Source organism: Myodes glareolus, chromosome 2, assembly GCF_982192425.1.
Source record: "Myodes glareolus chromosome 2, mMyoGla1.1, whole genome shotgun sequence".
In the NCBI taxonomy this organism is placed as follows: Eukaryota; Metazoa; Chordata; class Mammalia; order Rodentia; family Cricetidae; genus Myodes; species Myodes glareolus.
The window spans coordinates 68,461,350-68,484,363 of NC_142027.1; the positions used below are offsets into that span (position 1 = coordinate 68,461,350).

The 23,014-nt window shown below is 47.0% G+C and overlaps 1 protein-coding gene across 2 annotated transcripts in view; it reads right to left on the reverse strand.

Annotated features, from left to right (window-relative positions):
- The window catches only part of Muc4 (mucin 4, cell surface associated), a 60,152-nt gene that overhangs the window by 22,457 nt on the left and 14,681 nt on the right, over nucleotides 1-23,014 (reverse strand). For both annotated transcript variants that reach the window (XR_015736261.1, XM_087901229.1), the window contains exon 2: nucleotides 204-14,408. Coding sequence is in view for 1 of the 2 variants with exons in the window: in XM_087901229.1 (XP_087757355.1) it covers nucleotides 204-14,408 (14,205 nt within the window). In the remaining variant the exon portion in view is untranslated. The remainder of the gene's footprint in view (nucleotides 1-203; nucleotides 14,409-23,014) is intronic.

A 23,014-nucleotide genomic window follows, 5' to 3' on the forward strand; every position in this document is an offset into this window, starting at 1 on the left:
AAAATATAGGAAAAGAAGACAAGAGTGGTTTTTACGTTAGAGAATATGAGACTCACAGAAAATGAGGAGCTGGGAGAGACAGCTGAAATGTTTGTTTATATAGTGGGCAACAGTCAGTGCCTCCATGCATAAGCAAACAGGACAGACGGGGAAGAGGGGCTGGTCATCATTCATTGTGGGGAGCCTCACCTCAGCTGACTCACCTGAGGAAGATGTCCCATGGGAAGGGGTGTCTGTCGCAGTGGGTCCAGATGAAGAGGATGAGTGGTTTTCTGTGGTCAGCTCTGTGAGGATGCTGGTTTGAGATGTGCTGAAGGACGCCATGCTGGTTGTCCGGTAACTCTGAGAGTACACAGATGACGACTGCGTAGAGGTGCTGTGAGCTAGGACTGTTGGTTGTCCGACTAGAGTTGTGCTTGGAACTCTTGATGTGGCAATACTGAGGCTTCCGGTGACGTGTGCAGATGTAGGCCCTGAGTTTCCTGAGGTGAAGTCTGGAGAGGTTGATATGTCAGGGGTAGCTCGAGGTGGGTTACTCTGGCTGGAAACAGATGGAGTAGTTATTTTGCTGGAGGAGGATGTTCCCCAAGAAAATGTCTGTGTCTGAGTGGGTACACTCGGGGAGACGGAACGAGTTGAGGGCATGACCTCTGTGAGGGTGGTGTGAGGTGTGCTGCTGGTCTCCATGCTTCCAGTGTGGACACTCTGAGAAGATGTCGAATGTTCCTGAGTATAGGTGATGGGTGTGGTCATCGTTGAGAGGACATTTGCTGAGCTTGTCACTGAGATGTCGGTCATGACAGACGTGGAACTTAGAGAAACTGTTGGAGATCTGGTTCCAGTACTTCCTAAGGTAGAGTCTGTGGAGACTGATGCCGTTGGCATCTCTGACGTGGTTGGATTTGTATGGATAACGCTGGAAGTGGGGAGGTTGGTTGTGGCATTTGGAGATGATGGCTGGTGAGACACTGTCTGATCAGGAGGTGAACCACTTAAGGAAGTGGAAAAAGTTGATGTGGTCACCTCTGTGAGTATGGTTTGAGGTGTGCGACTGGTCTCCACAGTTTCAGTGTGGAGATTCTGAGAAGATGTTGTCAGCTCCTGAGTCATGGTGATGGGTGTTGTGATCGTAGACAGAACCTCTGATGAATTTGTCATTGAGACATCAGTATTGACAGGTACAGAACTTTGAGAAATTGTTGGAGATGTGGTTCCTGTATTTCCTGAGATGGAATCTGTAGAGAGTGCTGCTGTTGGCACCTCTGATGTGGTTGGGCTTGGGTTGATCACAGTAGAAGAAGACAGGCTGGTTGTATCCCCTAGGGATGATGTCGACTGGGACGCTGTCTGTGCAGGAGTTGAGCCTCTTTGAGAAGGAGAAAAACTTGATGTGGTCACCTCTGTGTGTGTGGTATGAGGTGCGCTGCTGGTCTCCTTGGTTTCAGTGTGGAGAGTCTGAGAAGATGTTAACAATTCCTGAGCAACAGTGATGGGTGTTGTCACCATTGACAGGACATTTGTGGAACCTGTTATTGACGCATCAGTACTGAAAGGTGTGGAACTTTGAGAAACTATTGGAGATGAGGTCCCTGTGTTTCCTGAGGAGGACTCTGTAGAGAATGCTGTTGTTGGCGCCTCTGACATGGTTGAGTTTGTGCTGAGGATGGTAGAAGTGAAAAGATTGGTTGTTTCAGATGGAGATGATGTCCCATGGGACACTGTATGGGCAGGAGTTGAATTACTTGGGGAAGGAGGAAAACTTGATGCAGTCACCTCTGTGTGTGTGGTTTGAGGTGTGCTGCTGGTCTCCATGGTTTCAGTGCGGAGGTTCTGAGAAGAAGTTGGCAATTCCTGAGTGGAAGTGATGGGTGTTGTGACTGTTGACAGGACATTTGGTGAATTCGTCATTGACACATCAGTATTGACAGGTATGGAATGTTGAGAAACTGTTGGCAATGTGATTCCTGTATTTCCTGGGGTGAAATCTGGAGATAATGGTTCTGTTGGAGCCTCTGATATGGTCGGTTTGGTGTTGGGAACAATGGAGGTGAATAGGTTGGTTGTTTCCTCTGGTGATAATGTCCCTTGAGACACTGTCTGTGCAGGGGATGAGCCACTTGTGAAAGGTAGAAAAGTTGATGTGGTCACCTCTGTGAGTGTGGTTTGAAGTGTGCTGCTGGTGCCCATGCTTCCAGTGTGGAGGTTCTGAGAAGATACTGGCAATGCCTGAGTAGAAATGATGGGAGATGTCACCTTTGATAGGAAATTTGGAGAACTTGTCTTTGAGCCAGCAGTATTGTGAGGTGTGGAACTTTGAGAAACTGTTGGAGTTGTGGGCCCTGTATTTCCTGAGGTAGAATCTGTAGAGGAGACTTCTACTGGAACATCTGATGGGGTTTGGTTTGGGTTGATGGGGTTTGGTTTGACGCTGGAAGTATATAGGTCAGTTGTTTCTTCTGAAGATGATGTCCCTTGGGATGTTGTCTGTGCAAGAGGTGAGTCATTTGTGAAAGCTGAAAAAGTTGATGTGGTCACCTCTGTGTGTGTGGTGTGAGGTGTGCTGCTGGTCCCCATGCTTTCAGTGTGCAGAATCTGAGTAGATGTTGTCAGTTCCTGAGTGGAAGTGATGGGTGTTGACCCAGTGGATGGTTCCTGTGGAAAAGATGACACTGAGAACTGTGTGGCAGCAGATGGAGAACTTGGAATAACCACAGCAGTTGTGTGCGCTGCGTCTACTGGGGGGGTTTCAGTGGAGGGCGTACTTGGAGGTGAGCTGCTCATGCTGTGAGCATACACGGAGGTTGTTTCTCCAGGAGAGGGAGTTCTCTGGGACTCTGCCTGTGTCACAGTGGGTCCCCCTGGGGAAGATGAATGAGTTGGTGTGGACACCTCTGTGAGGGGGTTTTGAAATGGGCTGCTGGTCACAGTGCTCTCAGTGTGCTCATTGAGAGAAGATGCTGACAATACCTGACTAGAGGTGGTGGGAACGGACACTGTGGAAAGTTCCCATGGTGAAGATGTAACTGAGGCTGCTGTGGCAGTCCCTGAAGAGCTTTGAACATTCTCTGTAGCTGTGCTTCCAAGAGCAGATTCCGTAGAGAGTGCTGTGGTGGGCACCTCTGATGTGGTTGGGGTTGTGTTGGTGACAGTAGAACTGGAAGGGACGGGTGTTTCATCTGGAGAGGAACTCCCATGGGACACCGTCTCTGCTGCAGTCGAGCCACTGGGGGAAGGTGAGAGAGATGACCCAGGGAGGTCATTCTGAGATGTTGACAATTCCCAAGTAGAGGTGATGGGTGATGTCACCGTTGACAGGACATTTGGTGAACTTGTCATTGAGCCATCAGTATTGACAGGTACAGAACTTGGAGAAAAAGTTGGTGATGTGGTCTCAGTGTTTCCTGAGGAGGAATCTGTAGTGAAATCTGCTGTTGACACCTCTGATATGGTTGTTTTGGTGTTGGAGTCACTGGAGGTTGATAGATTAGTAGTTTCCTCTGGAGTTGATGTTCCTTGGGACGCTGTCTGTGAAGGATTTGAGCCACTTGGGGAAGGAGAAAAACTTGATATGGTCACCTCTGTGTGTGTGGTATGAGGTGAGCTGCTGGTCTGCATGGTTTCAGTGTGGAGGTTCTGAGAAGAAGTTGGCAATGCCTGAGTAGCAGTGATGGATGTTGTCACCATTGACAGGACACTTGTGGAACTTGTCATTGGCACATCAGTATTGACAGGTGTGAAACCTGGAGAAACTATTGGATATGTGGTCCCTGTATTTCCTGAGGAGGACTCTATTGAAATTGCTGTTGTTGGCTCCTCTGACGTCATTGAGTTTGTGTTGACGATGGGGGAAGTGGACAGGCTGATTGTTTCAGCTGGAGTTGATGTCCCATGGGACACGGTCTGGGCAGGAGTTGAATCACTTGGCGAAGAAGAAAAACTTGATGTGGTCACCTCTGTGTGTGTGGTTTGAGGTGTGCTGCTGGTCACCATTGTTTCAGTGTGGACGTTCTGAGAAGATGTTGTCAGTTCCTGAGTGGAAGTGATGAGTGTTGACCCAGTGGACGGTTCCTGTGGGGAAGATGTCACTGAGAACTGTGTGGCAGCAGATGGAGAACTTGGAGTAACCACAGCAGTTGTGTGCGCTGCGTCTACTGAGGGGGTTTCAGTTGAGGGTGTACTTGCTGGTGAGCTGCTCATACTGTGAGCATACACAGAGGTTGTTTCTTCAGGAGTGAGAATTCTCTGGGACTCTGTCTGTGTCACAGTGGGTCCCCCTGGGGAAGATGAATGAGTTGGTGAGGACACCTCTGTGAGTGGGTTTTGAGATGTGCTGCTGGTCACAATGCTCTCAGTGTGGTCACTATGAGAAGATGCTGACAATTCCAGACCAGAGGTGGTGGGAACAGACACTGTGGAAAGTTCCCGTGGTGAAGATGTAACTGAGGCTTCCGTGGCAGTCCCTGAAGAGCTCTGGATATTCTCTGGAGCCGTGCTTCCAGGAGCAGATTCCGTAGAGAGTGCCGTAGTGGGCACCTCTGATGTGGTTGGGGTTGTGTTGGTGACAGTAGAACTGAAAGGGACGGGTGTTTCATCTAGAGAGGAACTCCCATGGGACACCGTCTCTGCTGCAGCCGAGCCACTGGGGGAAGATGAAAGAGATGATGTGGTCACCTCAGTGAGTGTGGTTTGAGGTATGCTGCTGGTCTCCATTGTTTCAGTGTGGACGTTCTGAGAAGATGTTGTCAGTTCCTGAGTGGAAGTGATGAGTGTTGACCCAGTGGACGGTTCCTGTGGGGAAGATGTCACTGAGAACTGTGTGGCAGCAGATGGAGAACTTGGAGTAACCACAGCAGTTGTGTGCGCTGCGCCTACTGAGGGGGTTTCAGTGGATGGCGTACTTGCTGGTGAGCTTCTCATACTGTGAGCATACACAGAGGTTGTTTCTTCAGGAGTGTGAGTTCTCTGGGACTCTGTCTGTGTCACAGTGGGTCCCCCTGGGGAAGATGAATGAGTTGGTGTGGACACCTCTGTGAGGGGGTTTTGAAATGGGCTGCTGGTCACAGTGCTCTCAGTGTGCTCATTGAGAGAAGATGCTGACAATACCTGACGAGAGGTGGTGGGAACGGACACTGTGGAAAGTTCCCATGGTGAAGATGTAACTGAGGCTGCTGTGGCAGTCCCTGAAGAGTTTTGGATATTCTCTGTAGCTGTGCTTCCAAGAGCAGATTCTGTTGAGGGTGCCGTGCTGGGCACCTCTGATGCGGTTGGGGCTGTGTTGGTGACAGTAGTACTGGAGGGGACGGGTGTTTCATCTGGAGAGGAACTCCCATGGGACACCGTCTCTGCTGCAGTCGAGCCACTGGGGGAAGGTGAGAGAGATGACCCAGGGAGGTCATTCTGAGATGTTGACAATTCCCAAGTAGAGGTGATGGGTGATGTCACCGTTGACAGGACATTTGGTGAACTTGTCATTGAGCCATCAGTATTGACAGGTACAGAACTTGGAGAAAAAGTTGGTGATGTGGTCTCAGTGTTTCCTGAGGAGGAATCTGTAGTGAAATCTGCTGTTGACACCTCTGATATGGTTGTTTTGGTGTTGGAGTCACTGGAGGTTGATAGATTAGTAGTTTCCTCTGGAGTTGATGTTCCTTGGGACGCTGTCTGTGAAGGATTTGAGCCACTTGGGGAAGGAGAAAAACTTGATATGGTCACCTCTGTGTGTGTGGTATGAGGTGAGCTGCTGGTCTGCATGGTTTTAGTGTGGAGGTTCTGAGAAGATGTTGGCAATGCCTGAGTAGCAGTGATGGGTGTTGTCACCATTGACAGGACATTTGTGGAACTTGTCATTGGCACATCAGTATTGACAGGTGTGAAACCTGGAGAAACTATTGGATATGTGGTCCCTGTATTTCCTGAGGAGGACTCTATTGAAAATGCTGTTGTTGGCTCCTCTGACGTCATTGAGTTTGTGTTGACGATGGGGGAAGTGGACAGGCTGATTGTTTCAGCTGGAGTTGACGTCCCATGGGACACGGTCTGGGCAGGAGTTGAATCACTTGGGGAAGAAGAAAAACTTGATGTGGTCACCTCTGTGAGTGTGGTTTGAGGTGTGCTGCTGGTCTCCATTGTTTCAGTGTGGACGTTCTGAGAAGATGTTGTCAGTTCCTGAGTGGAAGTGATGAGTGTTGACCCAGTGGACGGTTCCTGTGGGGAAGATGTCACTGAGAACTGTGTGGCAGCAGATGGAGAACTTGGAGTAACCACAGCAGTTGTGTGCGCTGCGCCTACTGAGGGGGTTTCAGTGGATGGCGTACTTGCTGGTGAGCTTCTCATACTGTGAGCATACACAGAGGTTGTTTCTTCAGGAGTGTGAGTTCTCTGGGACTCTGTCTGTGTCACAGTGGGTCCCCCTGGGGAAGATGAATGAGTTGGTGAGGACACCTCTGTGAGGGGGTTTTGAGATGTGTTGCTGGTCACAGTGCTCTCAGTGTGGTCACTGTGAGAAGATGCTGACAATTCCAGACCAGAGGTGGTGGGAACAGACACTGTGGAAAGTTCCCATGGTGAAGATGTAACTGAGGCTTCCGTGGAAGTCCCTGAAGAGCTCTGGATATTCTCTGAAGCCGTGCTTCCAGGAGCAGATTCTGTTGAGGGTGGCGTAGTGGGCACCTCTGATGTGGTTGGGGTTGTGTTGGTGACAGTAGAACTGGAAGGGACGGGTGTTTCATCTGGAGAGGAACTCCCATGGGACACCGTCTCTGATGCAGTTGAGCCACTGGGGGAAGGTGAGAGAGATGATGTGGTCACCTCAGTGAGTGTGGTTTGAGGTATGCTGCTGGTCTCTGTGCTCCTAGGGAGGTCATTCTGAGATGTTGACAATTCCCCAGTAGCGGTGATGGGTGATATCACCGTTGACAGGACATTTGGTGAACTTGTCATTGAGCCATCAGTATTGACAGATACAGAACTTTGAGAAAATATAGGTGATGTGGTCTCAGTGTTTCCTGACATGGAATCTGTAGGGAATGCTTCTGTTGACACCTCTGATATGGTTGGTTTGGTGTGGGTAGCACTGGAGATGAAGAGATTGGTAGTTTCTTCTGGAGATGATGTCCCTTGGAACGCTGTCTGTGCAGGAGCTGAGCCGCTTGGGGAAGTTGAAAAATTTGATGTAGTCACCTCTGTGTGTGTGGTTCGAGGTGTGCTGCTGATCTCCACGGTTTCGGTGTGGAGAGTCTGAGAAGACGTTAACAATTCCTGAGCATCAGTGATAGGTGGTGTCACCATTGACAGGACATTTGTGGAACTTGTTATTGGCACATCAGTATTGACAGGTGTGGAACCTGGAGAAACTCTTAGAGATGTGGTTGCTGTGTTTACTGAGGAGGACTCTGTAGAGAATGCTGCTGTCTGCTCCTCTGTTGTGGTTGACTTTGTGTTGACGATGGTGGAAGACGACAGGCTGATTGTTTCAGCTGGAGTTGATGTCCCATGGGACACTGTCTGGGCAGGAGTTGAATCACTTGGGGAAAGAGAAAATCTTGATGTGGTCACCTCTGTGAGTGTGGTTTGAGGTGTGCTGCTGGTCTCTGTGCTCCCAGCATGGACAGTCTGAGAAAATGTTGTCAGTTCCTGAGTGGAAGTGACGGGTGTTGACTCAGTGGACGGTTCCTGTGGTGAAGATGTCATTGAGAACTGTGTGGCAGCAGATGGAGAACTTGGAATAACCACAGCAGTTGTGAGCAGTGCGTCTACTGTGCTGGTTTCAGTGGAGGGCATACTTGGAGGTGAGCTGCCCATGCTGTGAGCATACACGGAGGTTGTTTCTCCAGGAGAGGGAGTTCTCTGGGACTCTGCCTGTGTCACAGTGGGTCCCCCTGGGGAAGATGAATGAGTTGGTATGGACACCTCTGTGAGGGTGTTTTGAGATGTGCTGCTGGTCACAGTGCTCTCAGTGTGGTCACTGTGGGAAGATGCTGACAAATCTTGACTAGAGGAGGTGGGAATTGACACTGTGTAACGTTCCCGTGGTGAAGATGTAGCTGAGGCTGCTGTGGCAGTCCCTGAAGAGCTTTGGATATTCTCTGTAGCTGTGCTTCCAGGAGCAGATTCTGTTGAGGGTGCCGTGGTGGGCACCTCTGATGTGGTTGGGGCTGTGTTGGTGACAGTAGTACTGGAGGGGACGGGTGTTTCATCTGGAGAGGAACTCCCATGGGACACCGTCTCTGCTGCAGTCGAGCCACTGGGGGAAGGTGAGAGAGATGACCCAGGGAGGTCATTCTGAGATGTTGACAATTCCCAAGTAGAGGTGATGGGTGATGTCACCGTTGACAGGACATTTGGTGAACTTGTCATTGAGCCATCAGTATTGACAGGTACAGAACTTGGAGAAAAAGTTGGTGATGTGGTCTCAGTGTTTCCTGAGGAGGAATCTGTAGTGAAATCTGCTGTTGACACCTCTGATATGGTTGTTTTGGTGTTGGAGTCACTGGAGGTTGATAGATTAGTAGTTTCCTCTGGAGTTGATGTTCCTTGGGACGCTGTCTGTGAAGGATTTGAGCCACTTGGGGAAGGAGAAAAACTTGATATGGTCACCTCTGTGTGTGTGGTATGAGGTGAGCTGCTGGTCTGCATGGTTTTAGTGTGGAGGTTCTGAGAAGATGTTGGCAATGCCTGAGTAGCAGTGATGGGTGTTGTCACCATTGACAGGACATTTGTGGAACTTGTCATTGGCACATCAGTATTGACAGGTGTGAAACCTGGAGAAACTATTGGATATGTGGTCCCTGTATTTCCTGAGGAGGACTCTATTGAAAATGCTGTTGTTGGCTCCTCTGACGTCATTGAGTTTGTGTTGACGATGGGGGAAGTGGACAGGCTGATTGTTTCAGCTGGAGTTGACGTCCCATGGGACACGGTCTGGGCAGGAGTTGAATCACTTGGGGAAGAAGAAAAACTTGATGTGGTCACCTCTGTGAGTGTGGTTTGAGGTGTGCTGCTGGTCTCCATTGTTTCAGTGTGGACGTTCTGAGAAGATGTTGTCAGTTCCTGAGTGGAAGTGATGAGTGTTGACCCAGTGGACGGTTCCTGTGGGGAAGATGTCACTGAGAACTGTGTGGCAGCAGATGGAGAACTTGGAGTAACCACAGCAGTTGTGTGCGCTGCGCCTACTGAGGGGGTTTCAGTGGATGGCGTACTTGCTGGTGAGCTTCTCATACTGTGAGCATACACAGAGGTTGTTTCTTCAGGAGTGTGAGTTCTCTGGGACTCTGTCTGTGTCACAGTGGGTCCCCCTGGGGAAGATGAATGAGTTGGTGAGGACACCTCTGTGAGGGGGTTTTGAGATGTGTTGCTGGTCACAGTGCTCTCAGTGTGGTCACTGTGAGAAGATGCTGACAATTCCAGACCAGAGGTGGTGGGAACAGACACTGTGGAAAGTTCCCATGGTGAAGATGTAACTGAGGCTTCCGTGGAAGTCCCTGAAGAGCTCTGGATATTCTCTGAAGCCGTGCTTCCAGGAGCAGATTCTGTTGAGGGTGGCGTAGTGGGCACCTCTGATGTGGTTGGGGTTGTGTTGGTGACAGTAGAACTGGAAGGGACGGGTGTTTCATCTGGAGAGGAACTCCCATGGGACACCGTCTCTGATGCAGTTGAGCCACTGGGGGAAGGTGAGAGAGATGATGTGGTCACCTCAGTGAGTGTGGTTTGAGGTATGCTGCTGGTCTCTGTGCTCCTAGGGAGGTCATTCTGAGATGTTGACAATTCCCCAGTAGCGGTGATGGGTGATATCACCGTTGACAGGACATTTGGTGAACTTGTCATTGAGCCATCAGTATTGACAGATACAGAACTTTGAGAAAATATAGGTGATGTGGTCTCAGTGTTTCCTGACATGGAATCTGTAGGGAATGCTTCTGTTGACACCTCTGATATGGTTGGTTTGGTGTGGGTAGCACTGGAGATGAAGAGATTGGTAGTTTCTTCTGGAGATGATGTCCCTTGGAACGCTGTCTGTGCAGGAGCTGAGCCGCTTGGGGAAGTTGAAAAATTTGATGTAGTCACCTCTGTGTGTGTGGTTCGAGGTGTGCTGCTGATCTCCACGGTTTCGGTGTGGAGAGTCTGAGAAGACGTTAACAATTCCTGAGCATCAGTGATAGGTGGTGTCACCATTGACAGGACATTTGTGGAACTTGTTATTGGCACATCAGTATTGACAGGTGTGGAACCTGGAGAAACTCTTAGAGATGTGGTTGCTGTGTTTACTGAGGAGGACTCTGTAGAGAATGCTGCTGTCTGCTCCTCTGTTGTGGTTGACTTTGTGTTGACGATGGTGGAAGACGACAGGCTGATTGTTTCAGCTGGAGTTGATGTCCCATGGGACACTGTCTGGGCAGGAGTTGAATCACTTGGGGAAAGAGAAAATCTTGATGTGGTCACCTCTGTGAGTGTGGTTTGAGGTGTGCTGCTGGTCTCTGTGCTCCCAGCATGGACAGTCTGAGAAAATGTTGTCAGTTCCTGAGTGGAAGTGACGGGTGTTGACTCAGTGGACGGTTCCTGTGGTGAAGATGTCATTGAGAACTGTGTGGCAGCAGATGGAGAACTTGGAATAACCACAGCAGTTGTGAGCAGTGCGTCTACTGTGCTGGTTTCAGTGGAGGGCATACTTGGAGGTGAGCTGCCCATGCTGTGAGCATACACGGAGGTTGTTTCTCCAGGAGAGGGAGTTCTCTGGGACTCTGCCTGTGTCACAGTGGATCCCCCTGGGGAAGATGAATGAGTTGGTATGGACACCTCTGTGAGGGTGTTTTGAGATGTGCTGCTGGTCACAGTGCTCTCAGTGTGGTCACTGTGGGAAGATGCTGACAAATCTTGACTAGAGGAGGTGGGAATTGACACTGTGTAACGTTCCCGTGGTGAAGATGTAGCTGAGGCTGCTGTGGCAGTCCCTGAAGAGCTTTGGATATTCTCTGTAGCTGTGCTTCCAGGAGCAGATTCTGTTGAGGGTGCCGTGCTGGGCACCTCTGATGCGGTTGGGGCTGTGTTGGTGACAGTAGTACTGGAGGGGACGGGTGTTTCATCTGGAGAGGAACTCCCATGGGACACCGTCTCTGCTGCAGTCGAGCCACTGGGGGAAGGTGAGAGAGATGACCCAGGGAGGTCATTCTGAGATGTTGACAATTCCCAAGTAGAGGTGATGGGTGATGTCACCGTTGACAGGACATTTGGTGAACTTGTCATTGAGCCATCAGTATTGACAGGTACAGAACTTGGAGAAAAAGTTGGTGATGTGGTCTCAGTGTTTCCTGAGGAGGAATCTGTAGTGAAATCTGCTGTTGACACCTCTGATATGGTTGTTTTGGTGTTGGAGTCACTGGAGGTTGATAGATTAGTAGTTTCCTCTGGAGTTGATGTTCCTTGGGACGCTGTCTGTGAAGGATTTGAGCCACTTGGGGAAGGAGAAAAACTTGATATGGTCACCTCTGTGTGTGTGGTATGAGGTGAGCTGCTGGTCTGCATGGTTTTAGTGTGGAGGTTCTGAGAAGATGTTGGCAATGCCTGAGTAGCAGTGATGGGTGTTGTCACCATTGACAGGACATTTGTGGAACTTGTCATTGGCACATCAGTATTGACAGGTGTGAAACCTGGAGAAACTATTGGATATGTGGTCCCTGTATTTCCTGAGGTGGACTCTATTGAAAATGCTGTTGTTGGCTCCTCTGACGTCATTGAGTTTGTGTTGACGATGGGGGAAGTGGACAGGCTGATTGTTTCAGCTGGAGTTGACGTCCCATGGGACACGGTCTGGGCAGGAGTTGAATCACTTGGGGAAGAAGAAAAACTTGATGTGGTCACCTCTGTGAGTGTGGTTTGAGGTGTGCTGCTGGTCTCCATTGTTTCAGTGTGGACGTTCTGAGAAGATGTTGTCAGTTCCTGAGTGGAAGTGATGAGTGTTGACCCAGTGGACGGTTCCTGTGGGGAAGATGTCACTGAGAACTGTGTGGCAGCAGATGGAGAACTTGGAGTAACCACAGCAGTTGTGTGCGCTGCGCCTACTGAGGGGGTTTCAGTGGATGGCGTACTTGCTGGTGAGCTTCTCATACTGTGAGCATACACAGAGGTTGTTTCTTCAGGAGTGTGAGTTCTCTGGGACTCTGTCTGTGTCACAGTGGGTCCCCCTGGGGAAGATGAATGAGTTGGTGAGGACACCTCTGTGAGGGGGTTTTGAGATGTGTTGCTGGTCACAGTGCTCTCAGTGTGGTCACTGTGAGAAGATGCTGACAATTCCAGACCAGAGGTGGTGGGAACAGACACTGTGGAAAGTTCCCATGGTGAAGATGTAACTGAGGCTTCCGTGGAAGTCCCTGAAGAGCTCTGGATATTCTCTGAAGCCGTGCTTCCAGGAGCAGATTCTGTTGAGGGTGGCGTAGTGGGCACCTCTGATGTGGTTGGGGTTGTGTTGGTGACAGTAGAACTGGAAGGGACGGGTGTTTCATCTGGAGAGGAACTCCCATGGGACACCGTCTCTGATGCAGTCGAGCCACTGGGGGAAGGTGAGAGAGATGATGTGGTCACCTCAGTGAGTGTGGTTTGAGGTATGCTGCTGGTCTCTGTGCTCCTAGGGAGGTCATTCTGAGATGTTGACAATTCCCCAGTAGCGGTGATGGGTGATATCACCGTTGACAGGACATTTGGTGAACTTGTCATTGAGCCATCAGTATTGACAGATACAGAACTTTGAGAAAATATAGGTGATGTGGTCTCAGTGTTTCCTGACATGGAATCTGTAGGGAATGCTTCTGTTGACACCTCTGATATGGTTGGTTTGGTGTGGGTAGCACTGGAGATGAAGAGATTGGTAGTTTCTTCTGGAGATGATGTCCCTTGGAACGCTGTCTGTGCAGGAGCTGAGCCGCTTGGGGAAGTTGAAAAATTTGATGTAGTCACCTCTGTGTGTGTGGTTCGAGGTGTGCTGCTGATCTCCACGGTTTCGGTGTGGAGAGTCTGAGAAGATGTTAACAATTCCTGAGCATCAGTGATGGGTGGTGTCACCATTGACAGGACATTTGTGGAACTTGTTATTGGCACATCAGTATTGACAGGTGTGGAACCTGGAGAAACTCTTAGAGATGTGGTTGCTGTGTTTACTGAGGAGGACTCTGTAGAGAATGCTGCTGTCAGCTCCTCTGACATGGTTAACTTTGTGTTGACGATGGTGGAAGACGACAGACTGATTGTTTCAGCTGGAGATGATGTCCCATGGGACACGGTCTGGGCAGGAGTTGAATCACTTGGGGAAAGAGAAAATCTTGATGTGGTCACCTCTGTGAGTGTGGTTTGAGGTGTGCTGCTGGTCTCCATTGTTTCAGTGTAGAAGTTCTGAGAAGATGTGGACAGTTCGTGAGTAGCAGAGATGGGTGCTTTTACCGTTGACAGGACATCAGTATTCTTGAATGTGGAAGTTTGAGAAACTGTTTGAGTTGTTGTCCCCATATTTCTTGAGGTGGAATCTATTGAGGATACATCTATTGGAACCTCTGATATGGTTTGTTTGGTGATGGTGACACTGGAAGTATATAGGTTGGTTGATTCTTCTGGAGATGATGTCCCTTGGGATGTTGTCTGTGCAGATGTTGAGCCACTTGTGAAAGGTAGAAAACTTGATGTGGTCACCTCTGTGAGTGTGGTTTGAGGTGTGCTGCTGGTCTCTGTGCTCCCAGCATGGACAGTCTGAGAAAATGTTGTCAGTTCCTGAGTGGAAGTGACGGGTGTTGACTCAGTGGACGGTTCCTGTGGTGAAGATGTCATTGAGAACTGTGTGGCAGCAGATGGAGAACTTGGAATAACCACAGCAGTTGTAAGCGGTGTGTCTACTGTGCTGGTTTCAGTGGAGGGCATACTTGGAGGTGAGCTGCCCATGCTGTGAGCATACACGGAGGTTGTTTCTCCAGGAGAGGGAGTTCTCTGGGACTCTGCCTGTGTCACAGTGGGTCCCCCTGGGGAAGATGAATGAGTTGGTATGAACACCTCTGTGTTGGGGTTTTGAGATGTGTTGCTGGTCACAATGCTCTCAGTGTGGTCATTGTAAGAAGATGTTGACAATTCCTGACCAGAGTTGGTGGGAACAGACACTGTAGAAATTTCCTGTGGTGAAGATGTAACTGAGGCTTCCGTAGCAGTCCCTGAAGAGCTTTGGGTATTCTCTGGAGATGTGCTTCCAGCAGCAGTTTCTGTTGATTGTGCTGTGGTGGGCACCTCTGATATGGTTGGCGTTGTGTTGGTGACAGGAGAAGTGGAGGGGATTGGTGTTTTATCTGGAGTGGAAATTCCATCGGACCCTGTCTCTGTTGCAGCTGAGCCAGTGGAGGAATATGAGGGAGATGGTGTTGATGAAGAAAATGTAAAATTTCCTTTAAATAAAAGAAAAAACAAAAACTTTATACAGTAATTTTTATAAGGCTTTTTAAAAGTTTATCCTTAGCTGTGCATTCTGCTCACACGTGCACACCAATTTACTGATGCATATTGCAGTAAGTAACTTGGATGGTGTTTTGCCTTTATTTTAGATGTTTCTGAAAGATAGTGACATTTGATGGATCCCGTGTAATCCTTTTTCCTCATGTCAGTCTTAGATGCCAAGAATCATAGATCATAGTCCACAATACTAGTTCATTCAAATACACCCACAGACCATGTTATCAAAAGCTTCCCAATTAAAGCTATACAGGAGGGTGGCTTGAACAGCATAGCAAATCCTATCTGACTGGGCTTCAAAGCTCTTTTAGCCGGTCCCGAAATAATATTTTTCTGTTAGTATCTTTTATTGTGAGAAAGAAGAAAGTCAACATAATCACGGATCTAGCTTGCCTCAGTTTCTTTCATCCTCAGCAACACAGGTGGAAAATGACATTTTTAGGTTTTCTTCTATCTTAGAGAAAAGGGACCCAGAAAAGAAATGTACCTGGGGCTTGTGAGAGTCATAATGTAAGGCAATAAGAAGAACATCACAAGAGAGGGTTAGAGGACATGTTGTGGGATATTACTTTAACTATGTAAAGATATGTTATATTTTATGTTGTTGGATATTACTTTAACTATGTAAAGATATGTTATTTTTTATGTTGTGGGATATTACTTTAACTATGTAAAGATGTGTTACTCTTCTTTATGCTACATTTTTATTAATTATGAAAGCTCAGCCTTAGTTTTGGCTTGTTTCTAACTAGTTCTTATAACTTAAATTAACCCATAATTTTGAATCTATGTTCTCTTACTTGGCTCAGTTACCTTTACTCTGTCCTGCCCATCCTGCTGCCCTTCCATCTGATTGGCGACTCACCTTTCTGTTTCCCTGAGACCTCTCTATTCCCAGACGTCCTGACTAGCCTCTTCCCACCTAACTGTTGGCCATTTATATGCTGCATTTGTTTAACTAGGTAAAGATGTGTTTCTGTTTTTATGCTGCTGCCTAAGGCACCTGATTGGTCTAATGAAAAGCTGAATGGCCAATAGCTAAGCAGTAGAGAGATAGGTTGGTCAGGCAGGCAGAGAGAATTAATAGGAGGAAACATCTAGGCTTGGGAGAAGAGAGAATGAGGGAGAAAGAGAGGGAAGCACCCGGGGCCAGCCAGCCAGCTGCCAGTCAATGAGTTATGGAGTAGGAAATACAGAATGAAAGAAAGGAAAAAAAAAAGAAGTCCCAAGGCAAAACATCTCTATGAAGAGAAACGGATTAATTTAAGTTTAAAAAACTAGCCAAAACTAACCTCAAATAAGGCCGAACATTCACAACTAATAATAAATATCCATGTCGTGATTTAGGACCTGGTTAGTGGTCAAAAAACAAACAGACAACAAACAGCAACAACAAAACCCCTGCTACAAGGATGCCCTATTCACACCATTTTATCTACAAGCAGTGACTCTGCTCTAGAATTGTACAGTGAATGTGACCTATAGAGTTCCTCAGGGTAGCTTATTTTCACAGGAGAGAGAGAAAGGAAGAGAGAGAGAGAGAGAGAGAGAGAGAGAGAGAGAGAGAGAGAGAGAAGATAGATGCTTGCCAAACAAACAAGGTCGAGCGGCAGAGGGTACAAACACCATGTGTGGGTTAAGAACATAGCTACTGCTTAAAATACAACTTACATCCACCTCACAACATCTGCACAAATAAGGGCCACTATCCCTGCTTTCTACACAAGTAGGGGCTTCTTAGAGACCCAGCTTTTCCAAAATTTTTAGTTCTAAAAGCCAGGACTACAATACCCAAATTTCTAACTTCCACATCAAAGTTCTCTGTGTCCTTCAATGCCATGTTGTGTAGGAAGTTAAGGCCCACCAGGCTGAGATATGTCAACCTGGCGTCTCCCTGGCGCTGTGGGGGGTCCAGATCCTGCCTTGTCAGGGGGACAGCCAAGCGATGTCAAGGGATCAGAGCATCTGGGTGCTGGCAGTGTAGAAAAGGGTTTCGCTGTTGCTGTTTCCCTTTCTCTGGATTCTTGGCGTCTGTATCTTTGATGCTGCTCCTTCTCACCCCCTCCCACGAGGGAGCAGTTAGGACCCAGCAATATCTGGCACCCAGAACAGGGATTTCTAGCACAGGATTTGAGCTTGCTTGACTGTTCAGAGTCCTTTTTTTCCGTCGTGGCTGTAAATTTTTGTTTTTTCCCAGAGCAGGTTCTAGCTGCCTCCCTCTCCTCACCCGCGGGGCTGGATGGTGCATCTGACACGGTGTCTGTCAGTGAGAAGGTCCCTCGATGTTTTGTGTTCTCGGTCCCTTCAGCGGGAAAGTGTTGGGACCCCCGTCCTTTACTCTTTTGTGATGTCTGTCATGTTTGCCTGCCTGTCTGATTAGGACGGTATATTTTTTCTGTTCGGTTTGCCCGGCGCCTTCACTAGCACGAGACATGAAGGTCAAACACAGTTTTCCACCCCACTGATGGTCATATTCCCTCTGACTGTTGCCCACCTGCTAGCTCCCTCTATAAAACGGGCAACCTCTCCCTCACCTCCACCCCTTCCGTGTCTTGTCTCTCCACGGCATCTGATGAGGAGGAGACAGACAGTTCAGCTCCACGAAACATGCTACGGAGAGCGCGGCCACCGTCAACACCGTGTTTGCCGCTTTCTCATCAGCTCTACTCCTGTTGCTGGAGGAGCGGCACAATGTCCACCTGCCTTTAAAGGCAGAAATGTCCGCACACTGTGGTATGACCCTCAGCTGCCAAGGTCAATGGAAGCCTTCCCAATCTACCTGGGACAAAACACCACTAACCTGTCCCTTTAAACTCCAGGCAGGGCACTCCTCGGCCCCGCCAGTAAGAGGAAGCTCTGGTAATCCAAGATCTATTGGACACTGCCCGTTTTTCCACACTCCCAATGCTGACCATCTATCTTGATGGACAAGCTGTCAGAGGCTTGGTGGACATGGTGCAGACATCACCGTATGAACAGAAATGGAAGTGCACTGCTTCCTCCAATGGAAATTTCTGCCTGGGCCTCCCATTAGTGGGGTAGGAAGTCAACAAGATTCAAAACTTATTACCTATCTGGTCCATTGGAAAGACCTTGATGGCAACAAGGGAATCATTCACCATATCATTTCTATGGTACCAAGAAACCTCTGGGGCAGAGACATCCTGGAGTTTATGGGTGCTGTCTTAATTATTGATGATAGAGATTTTTTTGATGACCTTCAGGTCCCTGAAAAGATAGGTTTGGCAATTCACAATCCTATGCATGAGTCACACCCCCAATTCTAAGGGCCACTACCCCTCAGAAATCCACCATGACTGAGCCTCCCAGCCCCATCCATGGCTAGCCAATAACTCTCGAATCAGGAGGTCTGAGTGGAACAATGGCCTATAATTGTTAGTTAGAACCCAAGTTGTTAGTTCTAAAGCAATTAGTTGCAGAACAGTTAAAGATGCAGCAAATAGAAGCAACCACAAGTAAACATAATACCCCTATATTTGCTATGGGTACTATCAAAATTAATAAATATTTAATTCAAATGGGAGAAACCCTTTAAAAAGGAGAAATGATAGCTCATCCACCAATGTGACAGTCCTACAAGTCATAAGGAAAACTCACAAGTGCCAGGTCAGGGTTCTGTTTTTGTCTTTACAGGTAAATAGAAATATCAATCTTCAAGAAATCAAAAGACTTGGACATTTAGACATCTAAAGAATCAGGGAAAGCTATGCAGAGGAGAATTACCAAGCAAAGAAAAGTCCGATCTATGGTACCAATATTCTCTGCAGAGAAAAGTCTCACTATCTAAATGTCTATATCTCTTTACTTCTCAGAAAAGTTGTCCCAATTCAATTAAAAATCAAGGCTGACTTTGGAGTTGGAGCACGGCTCTCTCCTTCTCAAAATCAAAGCGTGTTGTTAGAAGAAAAATTCAGAGTTTCTGTCTCATATCAGAAAAGCCATCAGGTGTGGGACAGTAGAAAACCAAAAATCTAGGAACTATTGTTGTCAAAACTCTGTTATCTCCCCAAAGTTCTATTTCTCCTTACTTATATTTGACCTTTTAGTACATTTCTTTGGAGAAATATCTATCTTAAAATTTAAACTTTCTGTTTTGATATTAATAATGTTTAAGTTTTCCACAATGAACCAAAAATTTCTCTAACAGCAATCCCTGAAGTCTCCAGAAGGAAGATGGGACCCCACAACAGTTCTACCTGGTTCATAATGATGCCATCGAGCCAACAAACATCACTCAAAGATCCTAGACTGGGAATATAGCCTAGAAAATAAAAGCAGGGCTGTGGACAGTTACTCATACATATGTGTACAAGACAGCACTATTCTTAATCCCCAAGATGTAGAAACAACTTAAGTATATATTGACAGACTTATAGGTAAAATAAATAGATGATAGATAGATAAATATATGATGGATATATAAATAGATAGGAAGATATAAATGATGGATAGATAGATGTAGAGTATAAATTCAGTAGAATATTATTACATTTTTAATATATTTACCTTACTTTTAATTATTTGGAAGTGTCTGTGTGTCTATGTGTCGGCATGTATGACCTTGTCTGTGTCTCTCAACAATTCAATTACTTTCTGAGGTCCTGGAAGATTTCTCACACCACTGGCATCCCCTGCACTTCACAGGGACAAACCATTGTGGAGAGGATCAGGAGAGTCGCTCCTGATCAGGATCTTAAGGAACTGTTGACCAGGACTCTCTCACCAGAGGCTAGGAGAGATTCTCATCTGTCCTTAACACAAGTCATTTTCCACATGAACTTTCTCATTTTTGATTACAAGGGGCTCAACTCGGCCTTCCAGCACCGGGCATCTCTGCCAAGGAACACACCCCTGCCCCTGGTGAGATGGAAGATCCTATGTCCCTCCAGTGGAAGCTGTCAGCCCCCTGCTAACCTGTGGGCAAAGGATAAGTTTGCGTTTTTTCTCAGACTGCCATGATACCAAAATGGGTCCCTGTAAGAGATGTAGATCCAGCCATGGATCAGCCTGCTTACACCAAGGAGGGAATAACCCAGGATGGGTAATATATATGTTCCCCTTTCTTGCTCTTACTGCCTGCCCACCCAACAAATTGATTTATTAAGGGCAGAAGTTATGACCTTTGATTCTTCATTTTAAAAAAGTTTAGCATAGGGGCTGGATGGATGGTTCAGAGGTTAAGAGCATTGCCTGCTCTTCCAAAGGTCCTGAGTTCAATTCCCAGCAACCACATGGTGGCTCACAACCATCTGTAATGAGGTCTGGTGCCCTCTTCTGACCTGCAGGCATACACACAGACAGAATATTGTATACATAATAAATAAATAAATATTTATATTTATATAAATAATATATTAATAATATATTATATATTATATTATAATATAATTATATTATAAATAATATATTAATAATATATTATATACATAATAAATAAATATTTTTAAAAAAAAGTTTAGCATAATATAAAAAGACTGTTCTATTCCTCCTGGATGCTCACATGTGCATTAATTGGCAGGGTGATATTATTAATCCTTATTCTTTTCCAATGTCTCCTGCAGCATATCTGTCAGCAATGAAGAGCAACTAAAGAGACTCTTCAGGTGTTAATGACTCTTAGGCATCCTTCTTGCAGTCCTCCACAGGAGGTTATGCATGCCTGGTTATCTGTAATTCAAAAGATAACCATCCAGTTCCCCCACCCTGGCAGCTCTCTCTAGGAATGAATCTTCTTTGAGGGTTGGTAATGACAGGTAAGAACTTGTTCTGCAGGCCAACCTAAGACAGACACAGTCCAGTTGCTGAGCCCTCCTGAGGCAGGGTCAACAAGGCCTGAGCAAAGAACTCTGGCTTCCGCTGAATGCCCATGTAATACATAAAAATGGATTGATATGTAGATTAAGGCTTACCAGGCTGAGGGGAGCCAACCTGAAGTCTACCTGGTGCTATAGAGGTCCCGATTGTGCCTAGCCAATGAGGAGCAATCACACAGTGTTGCCTGAGGGCCTAACAACAGTCGCTGTCAGAGATCCTGATGTGCCTAGCCAATGAGGGGTGACCATGATATCAGTCCATCAGAACCCTGAGTACTGGGAGGATATATAAGGTTTTCCCCATGGCTAAACAAATGAGTCTGCTGTTCTTCTCACACCCTTCCCGAGAGAGCTGTTAGGACCCAGCAACAATGTTGGAAGTTCTGGAGAAGAGGAGCCCAGTGTGACAGAGCCTATCAGAGCGAGGGGGAACCTCAGAAATGAGTAGAGCAGCGGCAGCCAGGAGAGCAGAAAGTGCGCAGACCGGAAGAAGGCACCGGAAGTGTCAAGAAGTCTTTTTTCATAAAGAATGTGACCACCAAAGACAAAAATGCTGCTGTTTGTTCCAAGGCACAAGTGGCAATATGAAAATTCCAGAAATATGGGACAGGAACAGCAGTTAAGAGCACTTGCTACTCTTGTGGAGAAGCGGGGTTGGATGCCAGAACTCCGCATCCAGCAACTCTCCAGCTCCTAAGATTTCCAGCCCCAACAGATCTGAAACCTCTGCCTTCTGCAGGCACCGCACTCAAATGTGCCCCACATTCATATGTGTGATTAAAAAATAAAAATAAATATTTTCAAATATTCTGGATATTGGGAAAAGAGACTGGACAAAGGAGGCTGGATTTGAGCAGTGCACATGGGGAAATACTATGTCTATTCCTCTAATATGTAAATCACTACATACTACTAAAATTCTTTTTAAATTCTTAATCAATAGGGTTGTCGTGACTAACCAAAATCAAATCGCTCAGGACGGTGGCTAGGGTAAGTTTCCATGCACCTCTTAAGTGGTTACAAAATACACCCTAGTGAATCTGTCGATAATACAAATGAATGTTTTTTCAAAATCTTGTATCACAAGTGTCATTCCATTGAAAAGATATCAGTTTTTCCCACCGAGAAATTTAGAAATAATTATTAAATGTTAATATGCCTGGCAAAATTGAGAGAGACCATTCTTTCTTGCTAAAGTTGTCATGTACTCTTCCCCTTGCAGTAGCCCTAAGAGGACCAAACAAACATAGACAGTTTCCTCCCCGTGGTCAACAGTCCAGAGTAGAAGAAAGCATCCGGGACACTGTGTCCTCCCAGGCTGAGTGAGCCAGCACTGGCCAACAAAACCTCTTGTAGCTTAGAAGTTCTGAGATCTGTCTTTGGGAAAAGTCCTGAAAAGGGATCAAAGGAATGAGAGGTGGAGGTGTGGGAGACATCTGCTCAGGGTGACCTCCAGGAATCCTCAGAATGAGACTGAGAGCTGTCTCCTCCTGTCTTTTTTGAAGGGATCAGGACTTTGAGACAGGATTTCTCTGAGAAACAACCCTAGCTGTCCCAGAACTTCTCTGTAGATCAATCTGGCCTCGAACGCACAGAAATTTGCCTGCCTCTGCCTCCCGAGTGCTGGGATTAAAGGCATGCGCCATCACTGCCTGGCTCCTCCTGTTTTACATTCCTCTCTAGTGCTGGGATTAAAGGCATGTACCATTACCACCCGATTTCTATGGCAAACTAGAGTGGTTAGTGGGAATAAAGGTGTGTGTCACCACTGACTGGTCTATAAGGCTGAACAGGGTGGCTGCTTTACTCTTTGCTCTTCAGGCAAGCTTTATTTATTAAAATACAAATGAAATATTACTACACAGAGTGGCTTCAAAATGTTTTGTAAATGAGCCTTGAAGCTGGCAGTATCTTGGCATTTGTGTATTGTTGTGATCCGCTGTTTCTCACCCACGGTCTCCCACCAGCAAAGAGGACCCGCCAAGGCTTCACCAAGGCTTTGGGTGACCTGTCACTGCTCTGCCAAGGCCTCTGGTGACCCACCACAGCCCCTCCTGAGACTGGCTGCCCCTCGTGGGACCAGACTTCCCCACCCCATGTCTTTAAAAACGAATAACATGTATAATCCCATCCCTGGGGAGGCTGAGGCAGGAAGAGCTCAGATCCCCAGTTGGAAACTCCTAGGTCACATAGTGAGTTTGAAGTCAACCTCAACTATTTATTCAAACTCCACCCCAAAATGAAGAGAGGAAAAAATCCTAGAACTGGAACTGTGGCTCAGTAATAAAACATGAACTTTTGAAGTGTGAACCCCTGGGCTGTCTATGCCAGGATTATAATGAGCAGTACTTTTCTGACTTGAGGCTATCTTCCATGAGAAGAGAAAGGCAGAATTAACCTGGAGTTGTGAACAGACAATGGTGACTTCCTCAAAGAGGAAGCAATGGCCTTACTATGGAGGTAACGCTTTGCTCTTGGGTTACGGCAGTCCCTGCTAGCCTCGGGATCTATTTCAAGAACTCAGTGGACATCTGAAACCTTGAACAATATTCAACCCTATATAATAGAATGATTTTCCCTTTACATACACATTATGTTAAAGTTTAATGCATAAGAAGAGGTTAGCAACAATAGTAACATAGAACAATAATAGTAACTTTGTAATGTTATTTATAACCTCTGAATTATTCATTTCTGGAATTTTCCAT